General features: G+C 49.1%; 1 protein-coding gene across 1 annotated transcript in view; it reads left to right on the top strand.

Moving 5' to 3' along the window:
• Dnai1 (dynein axonemal intermediate chain 1) overlaps positions 1-16523 on the top strand; it is a 43696-nt gene that overhangs the window by 8017 nt on the left and 19156 nt on the right. The window contains exons 7-12 of the mRNA XM_035438697.1: positions 49-168; positions 1307-1366; positions 2808-2942; positions 7585-7669; positions 12088-12205; positions 12508-12551. Coding sequence (XP_035294588.1) covers positions 49-168; positions 1307-1366; positions 2808-2942; positions 7585-7669; positions 12088-12205; positions 12508-12551 — 562 coding nt within the window. The remainder of the gene's footprint in view (positions 1-48; positions 169-1306; positions 1367-2807; positions 2943-7584; positions 7670-12087; positions 12206-12507; positions 12552-16523) is intronic.

The raw sequence follows: 16523 nt of genomic DNA, 5'->3' as shown, positions 1-16523 counted from the left end.
GTCTGTCTCCCACAGTTAAGCCCTGGCCCTCCTGATCTTTATTTCCAGGCAACTGAAAAGGTGATTGAAGAAGAACTGTTGGCTCCCGTGCAGCCCAAGGAACGAAAACTCACTAACCAGTTTAACTTCAGCGAGAGAGCATCACAGACCTTCAACAACCCCCTCCGGGTAGATCCCCACCACACCCCTCCCCCAGGCGGATCCCCCACTACATCCTTTTACTTTGGAGCTCTGTGCTATGCAATGGCAAGGCAGACATGGGCCTGAGACCAGTCCTTGCAAGCCTGAGCCTGGTAGGGGTGACAGGACAGAACACAGTTTCTCTCTCCAGGGAGAACTGTCCAAGTCCCTGTAAGCCACCTAGTCATCAGAGGAAGCCTAGAGCCCTCAGACTCTACGGAGAGGTGGAGACTTGGGCCAGATGGGGAAAAGGGAGTAGAAATCATGGCCACAGTGTGCCAGGGGAATGGGGAGTCTTGAAACAATGTAAGGAGAGTTGATGGTGTCTGTGGTAGGTCAGCTACCAGGCCAAGAGAGCCCGTCAGGGTTTGGAGTGAGGCAGGTTCACATGACTGTTCTACAGCAGTGCATCTATGATGAAGGGCAAGGTCTCCGGGGTCAGTCTTGAGCAGCACCTCAGCATCCTGTGTGGTCCTGAAGCTGATTGTTGGATAGTTGGAGTGATACATAATTGGGAGGGAGCAACTTACACTGCTGGATGCAGAGACCCCATTATTGGGGAGAAGCCTTCTCTTGTAAGGGACATTAGCCCTAGTGCTTATAGGAGGCTGGCCTCTGTGCATGGTGTCTGGTGACAGGGTGGCTTCTTCCAAGTCTGTCCATCTCCCACCTGGACCTTTTCTTGATTAAAAACTGGTGTAATTGATCTTCACTGCCCCTGTTCTCTGGCTTAGGCTACTGAAGGAGGCCAGAATGGAAAAACAAATGTGGGATTTGAATAATTCAATCTTTCACCAGGCCCTTCTTTTCTTTCCCAGCTCTGTTCCACCCCTTTCTCAGCTCCAACTAAAATACTTCTCTCTCTCTCTCTGTCTCTCTCTCTCTCTCTCTGTCTCTCTCTCTCTCTCTGTGTGTGTGTGTGTGTGTGTGTGTGAGAGAGAGAGAGAGAGAGAGAGAGAGAGAGAGAGAGAGAGAGAGAGATCCGCCTGCCTCTGACTCCCAAGTGCTGGGATTAAAGGCATGTGCCACCACCACCCGGCTTAAAATGCTCTTAAAGATGCACTGTTGGGTTAAGTGAGAGGGAGGTGAGGCCATCTGTGAGTCTCCTCTTGTCACTCTTCTCCAGGATCGAGAATGCCAGATGGAGCCTCCACCGAGAACAAACTTTTCAGCCACAGCCAATCAGGTAAGATCCTGGGTCAGCCTGAAAACGGTCTCCGTCTGCACACTCCTGTGCATTCTGGGACATTTCAGCAGCAGAGGAGACTGGCGTGGCTATGGGCTTGTCTGCCAGTCGACCTTAATTACCTACCCATCTCCCTGAGCATTGTCCTGAGCACTTAGTGCTCAACACTGGACACATCACAATAGGTCCCCAGGAGTGGGCTCTGGACCAGCCACATGCTGGTAGAGCAAGGCTGTCCATGCTGGAGGCATGACTTCTGGAGCCTTCCCCAGAGCATGGGAGAATGCTTGTTCCCATGGGCCCTAGGGAGCCAGCCTGTGGCACCCTGTGACTGACTTTAAAGTGCCAACACCCTGACCGCCTTCACAGCAGCCTTTTGCATTCTTGCAGACCCTCCTCCTTCCCATGAAGCCCTCGTGGCTGGCTGTGCTGACTTGGACAGGATCTGGTGCTCAGATCAGGCCCAAGCTCTGCTATTCTTAGTGTGAGATCTTGGGCACAGAATGCTTCACTTCTTTCTTTATCCTTATGTTTCTTTCTTTGTCGATAAAGGATGATAAGCTGCCTCACAGAGGTGTAGGAGGCTCTGAATGAGATAACAAATGCTCAAGTGCAGTGCAGAGTGGCAGCTGGCCTATGGGTGAATTTTCAAATGTAAGGTGTGCCTATCTGGCCTCCAGGTGGCAGTGACTGTCCAGTCTGGAAGCACTCTGTGTGAGCTGCTGCATTTGCCCAACCCCAGATCCTGGCTGCTGCTTCTGCTACAGCCCTTGGGCTTTCCTTTCTTCAGGTCCAGTTGGCAGAGTATCTGTTTATTTCCTTTTAATCTTGAGATGTGGGCAGCGAAATAGATGGCCAATTTGAGCCAATATGTTTATCCTGTTTTCATGGAAGCAGACATTTTTCCCATTAACTGTGTGTGTGTGTGTGTGTGTGTGTGTGTGTGTGTGTGTGTGTGTGTGTGCATTGCATGAAGGTCAGAGGACAGCATATGGGTTCCAGGGACTGAACTCAGATCATCAGGCTTACTGGAAAGGGCCTTTAATCTCTGAGCTATCTCACCAACCTGAAGAAGATTATTTAAGTATTTTAACATTTAGTTCAGTCTCCAATAAACTATTATTTACCTAGTGATTGCACATTTTCTCTTCCTTTCGAGGTTGAAACCTAGAACAATATTCGCAGATTTCCAGTTTAAGATTCATACCTTGTGTTTCAGGGTGGATAAGCCTAGCCCCAAGGAATCCTTAAAACTCCTTCCTTCATGTTCTAGAGTGGGTGATTAGCAGGGGAAGACAGACTTTGAACGTGTAATTACAGTGACTAGAGGGTGCTATGGAGACACTTGACAAGGTTTAATGTGACCGACTCCTGCAGGCTGAAGAGCTGGCTGAGTGAAAGCTGTGCCCTGTGGTGACTGTCCTGTCTTGCTCTTGCCTAGTGGGAAATCTATGATGCCTATGTAGATGAGCTTGAGAAACTGGAAAAGACCAAAGAGAAGGAGAAGGCAAAGACTCCAGTGGCTAAGAAAACAGAGAAGACTGCCTTGAGGAAACTGACCTCTATGGAGTCCCAGGTTTGGTGGGGGTGTCAACTGCTCTGTCACAGAACGTCTGAGTGGGGCCTTGGGCTGTAGGTGGATAGAAGCTTGGGCTTCAAGAGGAAGGCTGACATTGAGGTGTAATTTCTTACCTCAGGAGAAGATGTAATGATATCTAGAATTATCCCTGATATTCCACATCTTCCCTTAATTGTTATTCTGAAGGTCAGAAGGGTTTGAGAATCACTGGCCCAGGATGGGCTTTCATGAAAAGTCTGCATTATCTGCATGGCAGAGAAGTTACCAAGTCTGTTTGTGGTAGGGGTGTGGTCTAAGGATAAGGTGCCCTCCCTTGAATTTAGGGTGAGTTGAGTTCTTCCTTCAGTCTTGGATTTTTTGTGTCTAATAGTTAAAGTGAGTGAGATGGTTGATTTTAGTGGTCAGCTTGACATGATCTATAGTCACCTGGGAAGAAGTCTCAAATGGAGGCAGGGTGGGTGGGGACTTCGTAGATCATATTGGCCTTTGAGTGTGCCTGTGGGGGTTGCTGTGATTACATTAATTGCTAAGGGAAGGCCCAACACACTGTGGGTGGTGCTATTCCCTAGGTTTAGGTACTGGGTTGCATAAGAGTGGAGAAAGTGAGCTGAGTGTTAGGCACGCATGCATTCATTCCCTCTCCCATGACTGATGTGACTAGCTGCCTCAAGTTCTTGCTGCCTTGAATTACCCACTATGATGGACTGTAACCTGGAATTTTGAGCTAAAATAAACCATTATTCCCCTAAGTTGCTTTTGTCAGGATATTTTTATCACAGCAACAGAAAAGAAACTAGGTCAGTGAGTCTTCAGGGCCAGGATCCAGTCCAAAAATTATCCTAGATGCCATCAACATCAGGTCATGGATGTAGCCACCTTGAGTTGGACTGACTGTAGGAGCCAAGTGGGAGTTTTAGAAAGGCCGTGGTTGGGGACTTAGAACAGTGCAGCCTGCAGGAGTTTAGGGATCAGCACAGAGTAAAGTGATACAACTATGGGGCAATGGCATGAGGGAGATCACCACAGGAGATGCTGGAGAACCTTACTTATTCCTGCAGCAGAGAGAAATCTGGGTCAGAAGATGGAGTCTCAGAGTGGAGATCCTACAGTGTGACCTGCCTTGGAAGAGGGTCACAAGAAGCTAGGGGCTGGTTTCAGCACTTTGGAGAGCGCCCAGGGCGCCTTACACTGAAATGGCTCTGCTCCTTTTTAACCACACTAAATCCAAGCTCAGTTAAAGATGTTCTGTTTTCTTTATCCAAGCTGTGCTCACACCTTCTTACTCTGTTCCATGACCCTGCTGCCATGTTTGAAGGGATGTTTGAGGTTCTCTTGTTATGGCTTAATAGATACTATCTTTGAATCACTGACCATGGCCATGCTGAGTACTGCGGTCTCAGGATGGGATAAAGCCCCTGCCTTAAGGGCTGTGTGGGTATCCTTGGCTATTGGGGCTACTGGAACCATAATGGCAGAAACCCCAACTAGAATCATCAAGACCCCAGAAACTGGGAGAAGACTCTGTCTGAGGCTGAAAACTTTGGAACCTAAAGTCGCCAAAGCTGATGTATAACACGCCCTCCTACAGTGGGTACTTCCAGCTTTGCTGCCTGGAAAACAGGGATATAGGCAGATTCTGACCCCCTGGGCCACAAAACCACAGTGAGGCGGGACACAGGGGGCGTGATGTACACATATTCCCCAGCGAGTACTTGAGAAGAACCTCTCCCCAAAGGAGTTCCATTCTAGCTGGGAATGCCAAGTGCTGAAGCCAGGCCTTCTGTAGAAGAGAATGAGAGTGCCAGCACCTTCTCCTTTGCCCAGGCCTAGAGCCTGAGCAGAGAAATGCCATTTTCTCAAAGACCTCTGTCTATTTAGGTCTAAAAAGCTCAGGTGTGGGCAGGGAGAAAAGAGAATAAGTTGATGACTCCCAACAAGAAGGTCTCTAGAAGTGCACCTCAGGTCTCAGGATCATTAATGTCTTGACTGAATACACAAAAATGAATGCAACCTTGTCTGGACTGAAAGGTTTGGAAGGCATAGGGGAGTGGGATCAGAAGCCACAAGTTCAGGCAGGACCCATAAAGAGATGTGGCTACCCTAGTAGTATGGCATCTGGAACAATGGAAGTGATAGCTGAAAGGATTCAGGCATTATGCTGGCCTGCCCCTGTCACCTGGCAGAATGCACTCAGGCAGTACTCTGGTCAGCCCTGGGTTCCATGACTACTAGTCTGCACACAGGTCAAAGGACCCCTTTAAAAGAAAGACCCCGCCCACTTATGCTCTTTTCCAGCCCCTTTTCTGCTCTTTCTTTCCCCCTCTCTTCCCGGTGGGTCCCCTGGGGCAGACTGGACTTTTCCTGTCTCCCTCTTCTCTTCTGTCCCCTCTCTGTCTCTGTGTCTCTTTTCCTCTTTTCTCATTCCTTCCCCCTCCTGCTTTCCCTTGCTAATAAACCTTCTCACTAAGCTCCGTCTGCCTGGTATATTTGTCCCTCTGCCTCAGTCGTCCTCACCTGCCATGAAATCCGCCAAGGTCTCCCTCACACTATCATAACAATGGCCACTGTACTCTCTCCTCTGAGCACATTTAGGGCCCTACATCTCCCAGGACAATGATAGTGTAGTCAGACTGAGCAGGGACAAGAACATGGGTTCTGAAACCCACTCTAGTGATTTGAGTCTGGCTTGGATAACATGAGTTGGAGCTTTCTGAAGCCTCAGTTTCCCCAAGTGTACAGCCATCTTAAAGACTTTGCAAATCATACTTTGCAAGATTGTTGAACAAACCCACAATAATGTGTACACACAGTACTAACATTTTCACTGTTAGTAATATACCATACCAAGGCCGGTGGAGCTTGGAAGAGATCACTGTAGGGAGTGTTGACGTGGGGAAATGAGGTACCATCGTGCAGCATCAGAGAGGTTGTCTTCAGGTATGGAGTTCCTTGTGGCTAGGGGAGAGAGGAAAGCTGGTGTCAGTGAACTGGCTATCTGTCCACAGCAAGCAATGCTTCACATAGGGAGGGTCATGCTCGCCCCAAAGCTGTGAAAGGAGAGGCTATGCTTTGGGTCAAGAAGTGGGAGGGTCATCTGGGAACAGCTGAACTCTGAGCACTATGCTTACAGACTCCAACATCTGCCCTCCTTGTCAAGTTCTCAGAGATAAATAGAGTCAGTCTGAAGAGTGGTGAAGGGCCCTCGAAGAGCCATTCCCAGATGCCACTGTGTGAGCCTCCACCACTCACTCAGCTGTTCCCTCTGACTGCACTGCCACCAGGGACCGACTTAAATCAGTGTGTGCATTGTTGTGTTTACTCCCCCACAGTGGTCTCTGAGGGAGAGGCTGCCCTTCCATCCTCATTGTGTCACAAGACTCTGTGACCCAGAGAATCAAAGTGACTTGCTCAGGGTTGCATCCAATTAGGAAAGAATTACACAATGTGTAATTTTACTTAGATTTTATTTATTTCATTTATGGAAAGAGTGTCTCACATGAGCCACAGCATGTGTGGAAGTCAGGAGTTAATTTGTGGGAGTCATTCTCTCTTTCTACCATGTGAGTCCTGGGGATGAATGCAGATCTTCAGGCTCTACCCACTGAGCCATCGTGGCAGCCCCAGAACCTAGACTGTTAATCACAGCCCAACATGGCCTCTCCTGGCAATGCTAATCTCCAAGGTCCCCATGTCCAACCGGTGGTCACTGTCTGGATACACACTTAGCTTGTTCCCTCCAGCCACTCACCGCACACTCTCTGTTCTTTTCTTTTTTAAAGACTTATTTTTAGCATTTAAAATTGTGTGTGTGTGTGGGGGGGTGGGTTATATGCATTCGAATGTGGTTCCCTTGGAGTCCAGAGCCACGGATTCCTCTGGAGCTGGAGTTGCAGGCTGTTGTGAGCCACCCAGAATGTGTGCTGGGAGTAGCACGCCAGTCTTGTGCAAGAGCAATAAGTGCTCTTAACTGCTGAGCCATTATCTCTCCCCTTCCCTGTGCTTTTCTTGCCAGCCCCAAACTTCACGCTTCTCTGTTAACTTGCCAAGCAGTTTATTTTATGTGTTTATGGAAGTTGCTTCTGTGTTCAGAGGGAGTCTTTTTCCAGGGTAGAACTTGCTGCTTTGTCTGTGGTCTGGGAAGTGTCCTGGGCTAGAAGGCTTAGTTCTGCCTTGCATTCCACCTGGATCTTCTCTCTCCTGGTTTGGGCCTCTGTGACCCCCCCTCAGACTGAGACTAAATAAATAAGGAGTTTGGGTTGGGTGACCCCTGGGGCCTTTCCTAGGGATCTGTCCTTCCCTGTCCCACCAAAGCTTCTAACAGGCCCTTGCGTGCTTTGCCCTCTTATGACTTCCTGGGCTCTGTTCAATGCCTTTCCCAAAACAAACTGGATGGAAGAGTGAGAAGCAGCTTTGTCCAGGGACCAGATATATCCACTCAGACCCTTGTGCACCTGTGAGGAAAGGGCTCCTGGAATTTCGTAGTAGTAGGAAGTCGGGCTGCAAGCCATTTCCGAGCCCTTTGGGATAGGTAACCATGGGGTTATATTGCTGAGCCAATGGCAAATCTGGGCTTTGGCTCAGTGCATATGACCTTGCCAGGCACTAACTGATGAGGACTTGTGACATTTGTATCCCACAGAGTGATGATATCACCAAAGTGTCCCAAGCTGCTAAAATTGTGGAGCGAATGGTCAACCAAAATACATATGATGATGTTGCTCAAGGTAAGACCTAAGGGGATAGCAGTTTTCATTAGCCCGTGTGTGTGTGTGTGTGTGTGTGTGTGTGTTGTGTGTGTGTGTGTGTGCCCCCGTGTGTGGTGTGTTGTGTGTGGTGTGTGTGTGTGTGTGTGTGCCCCCGTGTGCCCCCGTGCGCCGTGTGTGTGTGTTTGTGTGTGGTGTGTGTGTGTGTGTGTGTGTGTGTGTGTGTGTGTGTGCCTGTGTGTGTGTGTGCGCGCGCGCGCGCATGTGTGTATGTGTGTGTGTGTGTGTGTGTGTGTGTGCACACGCGTGCGCACACTAGTGCACCTGCTTGTCTGAGAGTGCACTACATGTGTACCATGTTCACAGAGGCCAGAGAAGTCATGGATCTCCTGGAACTGGTGTTGCAGACACTTTCGAGCTGCCTTATGGGTACTGGGAATCAAAACCCTCTGCAAGTGCTCTTAACTGTGAGCCAACTTGCCATTCTCAGAAATAGTATTTAAAATCCTTCATGAAAGACTAGTATTTGAGTGTTTCGTGCTAAGTCCTGTAGTGAAGGGGAAAATCAAACACAAGAAAACAAAACAACCCCCTCCTTTCTTCCTCTGGATGTCGTTGAGGAGGTGGACATAAGTCCACCACGAGTGATGGTGTAAGAAGCAGTGGGTGCAGCAAAAACAACCTGCAGAATAGTAATCTAATGCCATATTCCCAACAGTCCTGGGGAGCAGGCACAGCAAGGATGATCACTCTGACTTCACGTATGAGCAGCAAAGGCCAAAGCTGCCTGACCAGGGAGGGGCAGAGAAAAACCCAGATTTAGGTCTTGTTCTCGTGTTCCTAGTCTCCACTCAGTTGACTCGGAGATGGTAACACTAGAATTCATGGGAGAGGAACTTCTCTGGGGGCCCCTAAAGAAGAGAAAAAATAGCCAGGTAAAGGTGACATGTGCATACCTTTAATCCCAGCACTTGGGAAGTAGAGACATGTGCCTGTCTCTGAGTTCGAGGCCAGGCTGGCCTATAGAGTTAGTTCTAGGACAGCCAGGGCTACACAGAGAAACCCTGTCTCAAAAAAAAAAAAAAAAAAGAAGGGAAAAATAAATGTGGGATGCATGGGAATGGTCAAGGAGGGCTTCGGGGAGCACTGGACTGGATGTCAGGGACAAGCAAGTGTAGAAGGGGGAGGGTGTTCTCAGCAGAGGGTGGCATGGCATGAGCAGTGACTCGGCGTCGAGAATTGAGTAGGGGTTGACTCTGGGGACAAGGGACAGCAGGCTTACGGAGCCAAACTATAGCTGTGGGGAAATTCGGGGAGAATTCGGGGTGAAGAGGCCGTTGGGTCCAAGCAAAGCCCAGTGAGAGTGGAGGTGGAGGGCGATGTGACTGGGCAGAACTGAGGGGCCTCAGTGAAGGTGTGGGTGGAACAGGCTTTGCCATGCCCAGGGGATGGAGCCAAGAGAGATTGTAGTGGTGGAAAAATAAGCACCAAAGCTCACTGCCAAGGGCCTGTGTGCCAGGCATCGTGCTGTACAGTGTGGGCACAGCATTTTATGTTTCCTAACAGCTATCCTGGGATGTGAGCAACATTATTATCCCCATTTTAAAGATGAGAAACCCAAGCTAATATGTTACTTCTTGACCAAAATCACAGCCAGTGGGAGCCACGAGTGGCTGAACCAGAACTCGAACACTGGCCCCGTGGTAGATTTGTTGACTAGCCACTTCACCACTAGGCTCCAGAGCCATTGAGCTAGAGGAGGCATTTCAGATGAACATACTCAATAGATCTATCCTAGCAATTAATTAGTGACGAGGTGAAGATAGAAATTGATTCAGAAATGCTTCAATCCTGGGGGCCTGGGAAATTCTGGTGTCTGACAGTGCCAAGGAAATGGAATCCTTCCCATGGTATGAACAGCACATTCCCAAGTGGCTTGTATTTCCCTAAGAGGTTGTGCATTTATGTGGAGCAGCTGCCTCCCCGGAGTTGGCAACGCCATGTTGCTGGCTGGTCTCCTTTGCTGACAGCCTCGGGCCCTTCTTGGTGACTTGATGCTCATTGCTCACCCGTGGGACACACAACTAAGGCTGCCAAGACCAGCAGCCTAAACAAGCCCCCTCGTTATCGTTGGGGCTGGAAAACGACCTTGAGTGCTTTTCAAAGCTGTCAAAGTACACAGCAGCTGTGAATGAATTTGTCACTCACACAGCATGGCTTCCTGAGACCCAGCCTCCGAAAGTGGCCCGCTACAGGGCTGCAAGCCTGATTAATATCCACGGAGAAGTTGGCCTTGTGAACTGCTTTCATTTACAAGAACACAGTCACATAAAAATGCACTGAAGTCTGATTTTTTTAATTGCACAGTGTTTTCCCTTTGGGAAAGTGTAATCATGAAGGAGAAATAAAAATAAAGAAGTGTTACCAATTAATCCTGCTCTAAAATGAGGAATTTTCAAAGCTCCCCCAAGCTCAGGAATCTTGATGTGATCAAGGCTCACACCTTTCTGACCACTCAAATCTTTTTTTTTTTTTTCGTTCCAAGACAGTTCTGAGGTTTGGATGTAGCCTTACAACAGCCTCAGGGTTTGGGGCGTTGTGGGAGGGTCTGGGCAATGCCTGGGCACGTCTCCAACTGTGCAGAGTTAGAGAGGTTCCTCTAATTGGCCATTCTGCTTGAAAGAAGACAGAATCATTTCCCATCTGACTGTGGGTCTCTGCTGAGTGGCTGTCCCTGCACCGTGCACTGGAGACACGGGCATGAATGCAATGTAGATCCTGCCCTCTAGGAGCTGTGCATCATGCAAGTCAGGCAAAAAGACTGATAGGATGTGCTGGGCAGTCATGGCGCACGCCTTTGATCTCAACACTAAGGAGGCAGAGGCAGGCGGATCTCTGTGAATTCGAGGCCACCTGGTCTCCAGAGCGAGTTCCAAGGACAGGCTCCAAAGCTACACAGAGAAACCCTGTCTCAAAATACACACACACACACACACACACACAAACCCAAAACAACAAAAGTCTGACGGATATCTCAGTAGAGGAGAGGCAGGACTGGAATAGATAAATTAACTCTACTTGAAAGAACCAGGTATGCAAGTATGGTGGTTCATGCCTGAATTTGCAGCATTCATGTGGCTGAGACAGGAAGATGGCCATGCGTTCCAGGCCAGCCTGAGTTACACAGTGAGAAATAAAGTGTAGTGGCGCATACCTGTAGCACTAGGTACATAGAAGGCTGAGGCTGGAGGATCACTTGAACCCAGATGGGTAAAATAGTGATAACAGGTTACAGACCCTCTAGTACTCTCCTCTCCTCTCTCTCTCTCTCTCTCTCTCTCTCTCTCTCTCTCTCTCTCTCTCTCTCTCTCTCTCTCTCCCCCAAAATTAGGCCACACTCCTCTGCAACTCTCATAACAGAGTTGATAAGCAACACATGCCTCACAACTGAGACTCCATTTTCAAAGAAAAGAAAGGATAACGAAGCCCCCATCATAGAAAAGGGTGTTGAATCAGATAAAGAACAAGTAGGAGTCAGCCAGGCGGGTGAACACTTTCTAGACATGGACAAGCACAAGGGAACCTGGTCAGAAAGGATGCCAGGGAGTGGCCAGGGGCCAAGATCTGACCAGAAGACCTTGTTCAAGGAGAGCCGTGAGAAGTTTCAGTGACATGGGTAGGGTGCATGGTGAAGAGGTAACTTGTTCTTTGCTCTTCTGCCCCTGGAAAGCATGGGCTGAAAGAGGGATTCCAGAAGGAGGGAGGGAAACCAGCTTGAGGAATATGATAGGGATCTCAACCTAGGTAGTAGCTATGGGGTTTTTTTTAATTGATTTTAAAAGACAGGAGGAAAATAGAAAAAAGCGTAGAAAGGCCAGGGTTCCCCAGCCTTCCAGTTTAGGTGGATGAGAAGGTGGGGCTTCTGGCTGGCTTAGTGAGAATGGGAGAAGACTCTGAGGACGAGGCTGAGTGTTGGGAACCCATGCAGGAGTGTCCAGGTGGCTTCATCACAGTGAGGCTTGGCAGTGAGTATAAAGTTGGGCTGTGTTTTAGGAATCCAGGAGGCAGAATGAATAGAACTATTAATCAGCCTCTGGCAGCTGAACCTTTGAAATCTGGTTGCTGTGATCTGAGCTTGTGAAGCGCTGAGGAAGCTCACAAGGATGAGAGATGCAACCTGGGATTCTGTCCACGCACATATGGCTGCATTACTGTAATTTCCCCACCACAACCAATATACAGGGAGAACTTATGTCAGGCGTTTTTCTAGGCACTTTGCATATATCACACTCAACCTATAGTCTCACAATAGTCCTTTGAGATGGGCATCACTGTTATTTCCAGCCCCAAGCACAAAGAGGTTCATTGTATTGCCCAAGGAGGTATCGATTTACTACAAAGTGGTAGCTCCTGGCTGACTTTATCTGTTTGTGTTTAAGATTTTAAATACTATGAGGATGCTGCTGATGAATACAGGGACCAGGAGGGTACGCTGCTGCCTCTCTGGAAGTTTCAAAATGACAAAGCCAAGCGCCTGGCCGTCACCGCCCTCTGCTGGTGAGTACAGATATTGCAGTGAATCTAGGGCCCCAGAGCACCCACTGTGTGCCAAGTCCTGATCCATATGGCCCTTCTATTGCACTTTACATCTTGAATGTGACAGGTGACAAAGGAGGGGAAAAATAGGACCTGGATTCTTATTGGATTTCAGGATCATCTAATGTCTACTATCCATAAGAAATCTAAGCTTGACAGTGGATGTCTGCAGTGTAGTTAGTCACCAGTGCCCATGGGAAACTTCATAACCATGGGAGGGCCATGTCTGTTTCCTGTCCAGTGAGTTCACATTTCTTTTGCAGGAATCCAAAGTACAAGGATCTCTTTGCAGTGGGACACGGCTCCTGTAAGTGATCTGTTTGCTCATGCAAATTGCAGACACTAAGTTCCTAGTGTATTCAGAGCTTTTGACCAGGTGTGAGAAATACAAAGATGACTAGGACATAGTCACTGGCCCTCTGAGAGAGCTCACAGTCCAGTACAGTGAGCTCTCTGTCATCCTTCTTAATGCTGTGACCCTTTAATACAGTTCCTCATGTTGTGATGGCTCCCAACCATAAATTTACTTTCATTGCTACTTCATAACTGTATTTTTGCTACTGTTATGAATCATCATGTAAATATCTGTTTTCCGATAGTCTTAGGCGACCCCTGTGAAAGGGTCATTCGACCCTCTAGGAGTCATGACCCACAGGTTGAGAAACACTGTTCTAATGAGCAGACCCACTCTCATGTGGGCAATTAGTGTTGGTACGAAGAATATAGCTGAGTATGCCAACTGAACCTCAAAGAATGAAGGGGAAAGCTTTGTAGCAGAGGGACCGGCAGAAGCCAAGTCTGCAGGCAGGAGAGACATGGTGGGGTCAGCCTTCAAAGGACCTGGTAAGCCATTTCCAGAAGGAAACCACTGAAGGCATTCTAGAAAGGCAGGGGCATGTCCAGTACAGGAAGGAATTGCAGGCCTGAGACTAGAGGCTGGGAGACCTGGTACAGAGAGTGGGATGGAGGCCCTCTCCCTGCCTCCTCACCTGGCCTTCCTGACCAGACCTAAAGCAGGGCAGGGGTGAGGAAAGGCGAGTACTTGAATTCTGTTTTTCTGTTTCACTGGAGACCACAGTTATCTGTGTTGCTGGCCCTGTTAGGACATATTCAAGGTGGGAGGCAGTGCACAGTGGTACCTGTGTCCAGGCAGCTTGTCATTCCTTCATGTTACTTGGGCCAAGTAGAAGTTCTCACCACTGAGCTGGATAGTCCCTGCTTCTAATGGGAAGAGCCCTACATGGCAAGCCAGGCACAGCTCCTAATGCTAACAGCTTGTCCTCTGGCTGGGAGGATTCACTTCTGTGAACAGAAAAACCCTTCCGTTCTCCAAGCTGCTGCTGACTGGCAGGCATACAAGATCCTGGTCACTGCCCTTAGATTGCCCATACGTTCTTTGACCAGGATGGGGATCCAGGGGGAGGGGTAGGAGTTGGTATTTGTCATTCCTCTCAGGGAGGAGACCTTGGAGCTGCTCCCAGCCCTGTGGTCTGGGCTGCCTTTGAGGGTGCCCTAAATGCCTGCTTTGTGTCCCTACTCCTGAGGGTGGGCTGCTGCCAAATGGGAAGCACCCTCCCCCTCTGGCAGGGAACTAGCACATTCTTCCCTTTCTGCTGCAGCTACTGGGCCTGGAACAGAGCCTGGGGGCCGGGTAGGCCCTCCCAGGAGTGGGCGTGGACCCCCATGTGAAGCCCAGGCTCTCAGCTTGAGACTGAGGTGAGAGTGTGGAAGCCTCCCCAGAAGGTGGAGGAGAAACTCCATAAATCCCAGCCCATCTTCTAGCCAGGGTTAGAAGCAAGGTCGTGCAGAGGCCATCCATGGGAGGTAGCCTTAGTCAGAAAAGGTAATGCCTTCCCCAAGGGAATGGCCTCTGGCTGACAGGCTCACTGGCCTCCTTTGGGCAAGCGCTTATCCCGGAAATGTTTCTTTGTCTTTCCTTGGTCTTTTGAGGCACAGGCCCACAGGCAGCTACAGACCTCCCTCTGGAAGGCCACTTCTCAGTGCCTTTGTCTCCTCGGACACATGGCAAGACTGACAGCCAGCCAGGCCTCCATCTGGAGCCATCAGGAGACCTGTATGGGAAGAGTGCCCTGTGAGCTCCAGGGGGGCATTTACACATATAGGGCAAGAACACGACCCTGTTCTCTCCCCTGCGGACCCTCAGAGAGCCTGAGCAGAGCAGGGGAGATGGGGAACCGCTACAGAAGCCAGTGGCAGAGGCAGTGTTGTTTGCTACTGTCACTGGCACAGGGGTTACTGGCGGCTTTCAAATGATTATCTATTACAGTACCAGCCTCAGAAATTCTGCTCTGGCTCCTGAGATCACCTGGGGAATCCTATGGTCTCAGATACACGCTCCAGGGAAGGAAAAGTACAAGCTGTACAGCACCCCGGTTGTGCAGCACCCCGGTTTTGGACAGACTCATCATGAGGAGCAGTTAGTCCCATCATCTCCCTTACAGCCTTTGAAATTTAGGTTTACGGCTGAGTTCAATCCTGAGAAGCACAGTCCAGGCCCCTTAAGCTTCCTTTCCTCCTAAAATTTATATGTTTATTAGTTGGGGTAACTATTGCTGTGAGGAGACACCATGACCAAAGGAAAGGGTTTATTTGGCTTATACTTCCACATCACAGTTCATCTTCGAAGAAAGTCAGGACAGGAACCCAAACAGGGCAGGAGCCTAGAGAGGTAGGAGCTGCTGCAGAGGTCATGGGGGATGCTGCTTACTGGCTTGTTCCTTATGGTTTGCTCAGCCTGCTTTTTTACAGAACCCAGGACCACCAGCCCAGGATGGCCCCACCCTCATCAGTCACTAATTAAGGAAATGCCCTACTGGTTTGCCCACAGCCTGATCTTATGGGGGCATTTTCTTAACTGAGGTTCCCTCCTCCTCAGATGACTCTAGCTTAAGTCAAATTGATATAAAACTAGCTAGCACATGGACAGGCATATATTCCAGAAAGGACTAGGGCCTGTCACATCCTTAGTACACAGTTTCCTGGAGTTAGATATGAAGCAAGAAAAGGAAGCCAGGCATGATGGCTCACACCTTTAATCCCAGCACTTGGGAGGCAGAGGCTGCTGAATCTCTGAGTTCACAGAGTGAGTTCCAGGACAACCTACAGAGAACTCCTGTCTCACCCCCCCCCCCCGCCTTAGAGAGAGAGAGGTATAATCAGTAAATCCACATCTGCCTTCCCACTATGGCTTTTGGCACCAGCATGCTAGGCTGCTTAAAGCACAGAGACAGGGGATGTCCCATAGTTCAGGCTCCATATTTCCAAATCAGGGGAGAAAGAGGCTGTCAGCAGGTGAAAGGGGGTGGAGGAATATCAGAAGACAAAAGGAGTCAATCCAGGAAGAGAGATGGTCTTGGAACAGCTGGGATGTGACTGTGCCAGCCTGTGATACCGAAGGGGTCTATTCCAGCTCATTAGCCTGCACATAGCAGGGAAATGGAGACTCCTTGGGTCTGTCAGGCAGGGATGGCATAGCAGATTCTAGAAACTCTGTGTGGTCCCAAGGCTATCCCACAGGAGATGGGGCAGGGAGTGTCCCAGCAGGTCCCATATTGGGAAGGCAAAGGAGCTAGCTGTCCTTCTGCCCAGCCTTTGTCTCAAAGCAGGCCAACAGCAGCCCTAAATTCTGGACTCAAACTCATTCTTACTCTGTCCCTTGAACTTGCCCAGGCCAGAGATACCCTCGTAAGGATTTAAATCTTACCAATCATTTATTTGTCAGCTTCACTAATTAGGCAGTGTTAATTTCATTTACTGAAAATGGAAATTCATTCACCTCATTTCTCCCTGTTCATCCTCCACACACAGAATCCATCACTCCTTAGCTGCAGGCTGCGTAAAATTTACAGGACTAATTATGTTGTCAGGTCTCTTTGTAAATACAGTCCATAAAGGCCACTCTGCTTGCTGGGCTGCAGTGCAAGGGCATTTCATTGTTAGTTTAATTACTGGTTAGTTATTTAGGTCCTCAAATGTTTGCCTCATTTTCCCTAAATCAAATTAAATGTCCCAGTTGATGTATTCTGTCTCCAAGGCCTTGCTCTTATTTCCCACACTGTTTAAATACAACTCCCAATCCAACGAAGATGCCTAGGAAGGCCCCACTGCCTGAGAGCCTGAGCCCGGCTTGGCTCTGATGCCTCTGGCCATGCCCGGGATCAAGACCCTTTTCCATGGCAGCCGTAGGCTGGTCCTCTGCCTATGGAAATTGTGGGACTCTCAATACGAGGGGGCATATCTGTTTCCGGAGTCCAAGGTG

Source organism: Cricetulus griseus, chromosome 2 (genome assembly GCF_003668045.3).
Source record: "Cricetulus griseus strain 17A/GY chromosome 2, alternate assembly CriGri-PICRH-1.0, whole genome shotgun sequence".
NCBI lineage: Eukaryota > Metazoa > Chordata > Mammalia > Rodentia > Cricetidae > Cricetulus > Cricetulus griseus.
This window is presented reverse-complemented; position numbering and strand designations above follow the sequence as displayed.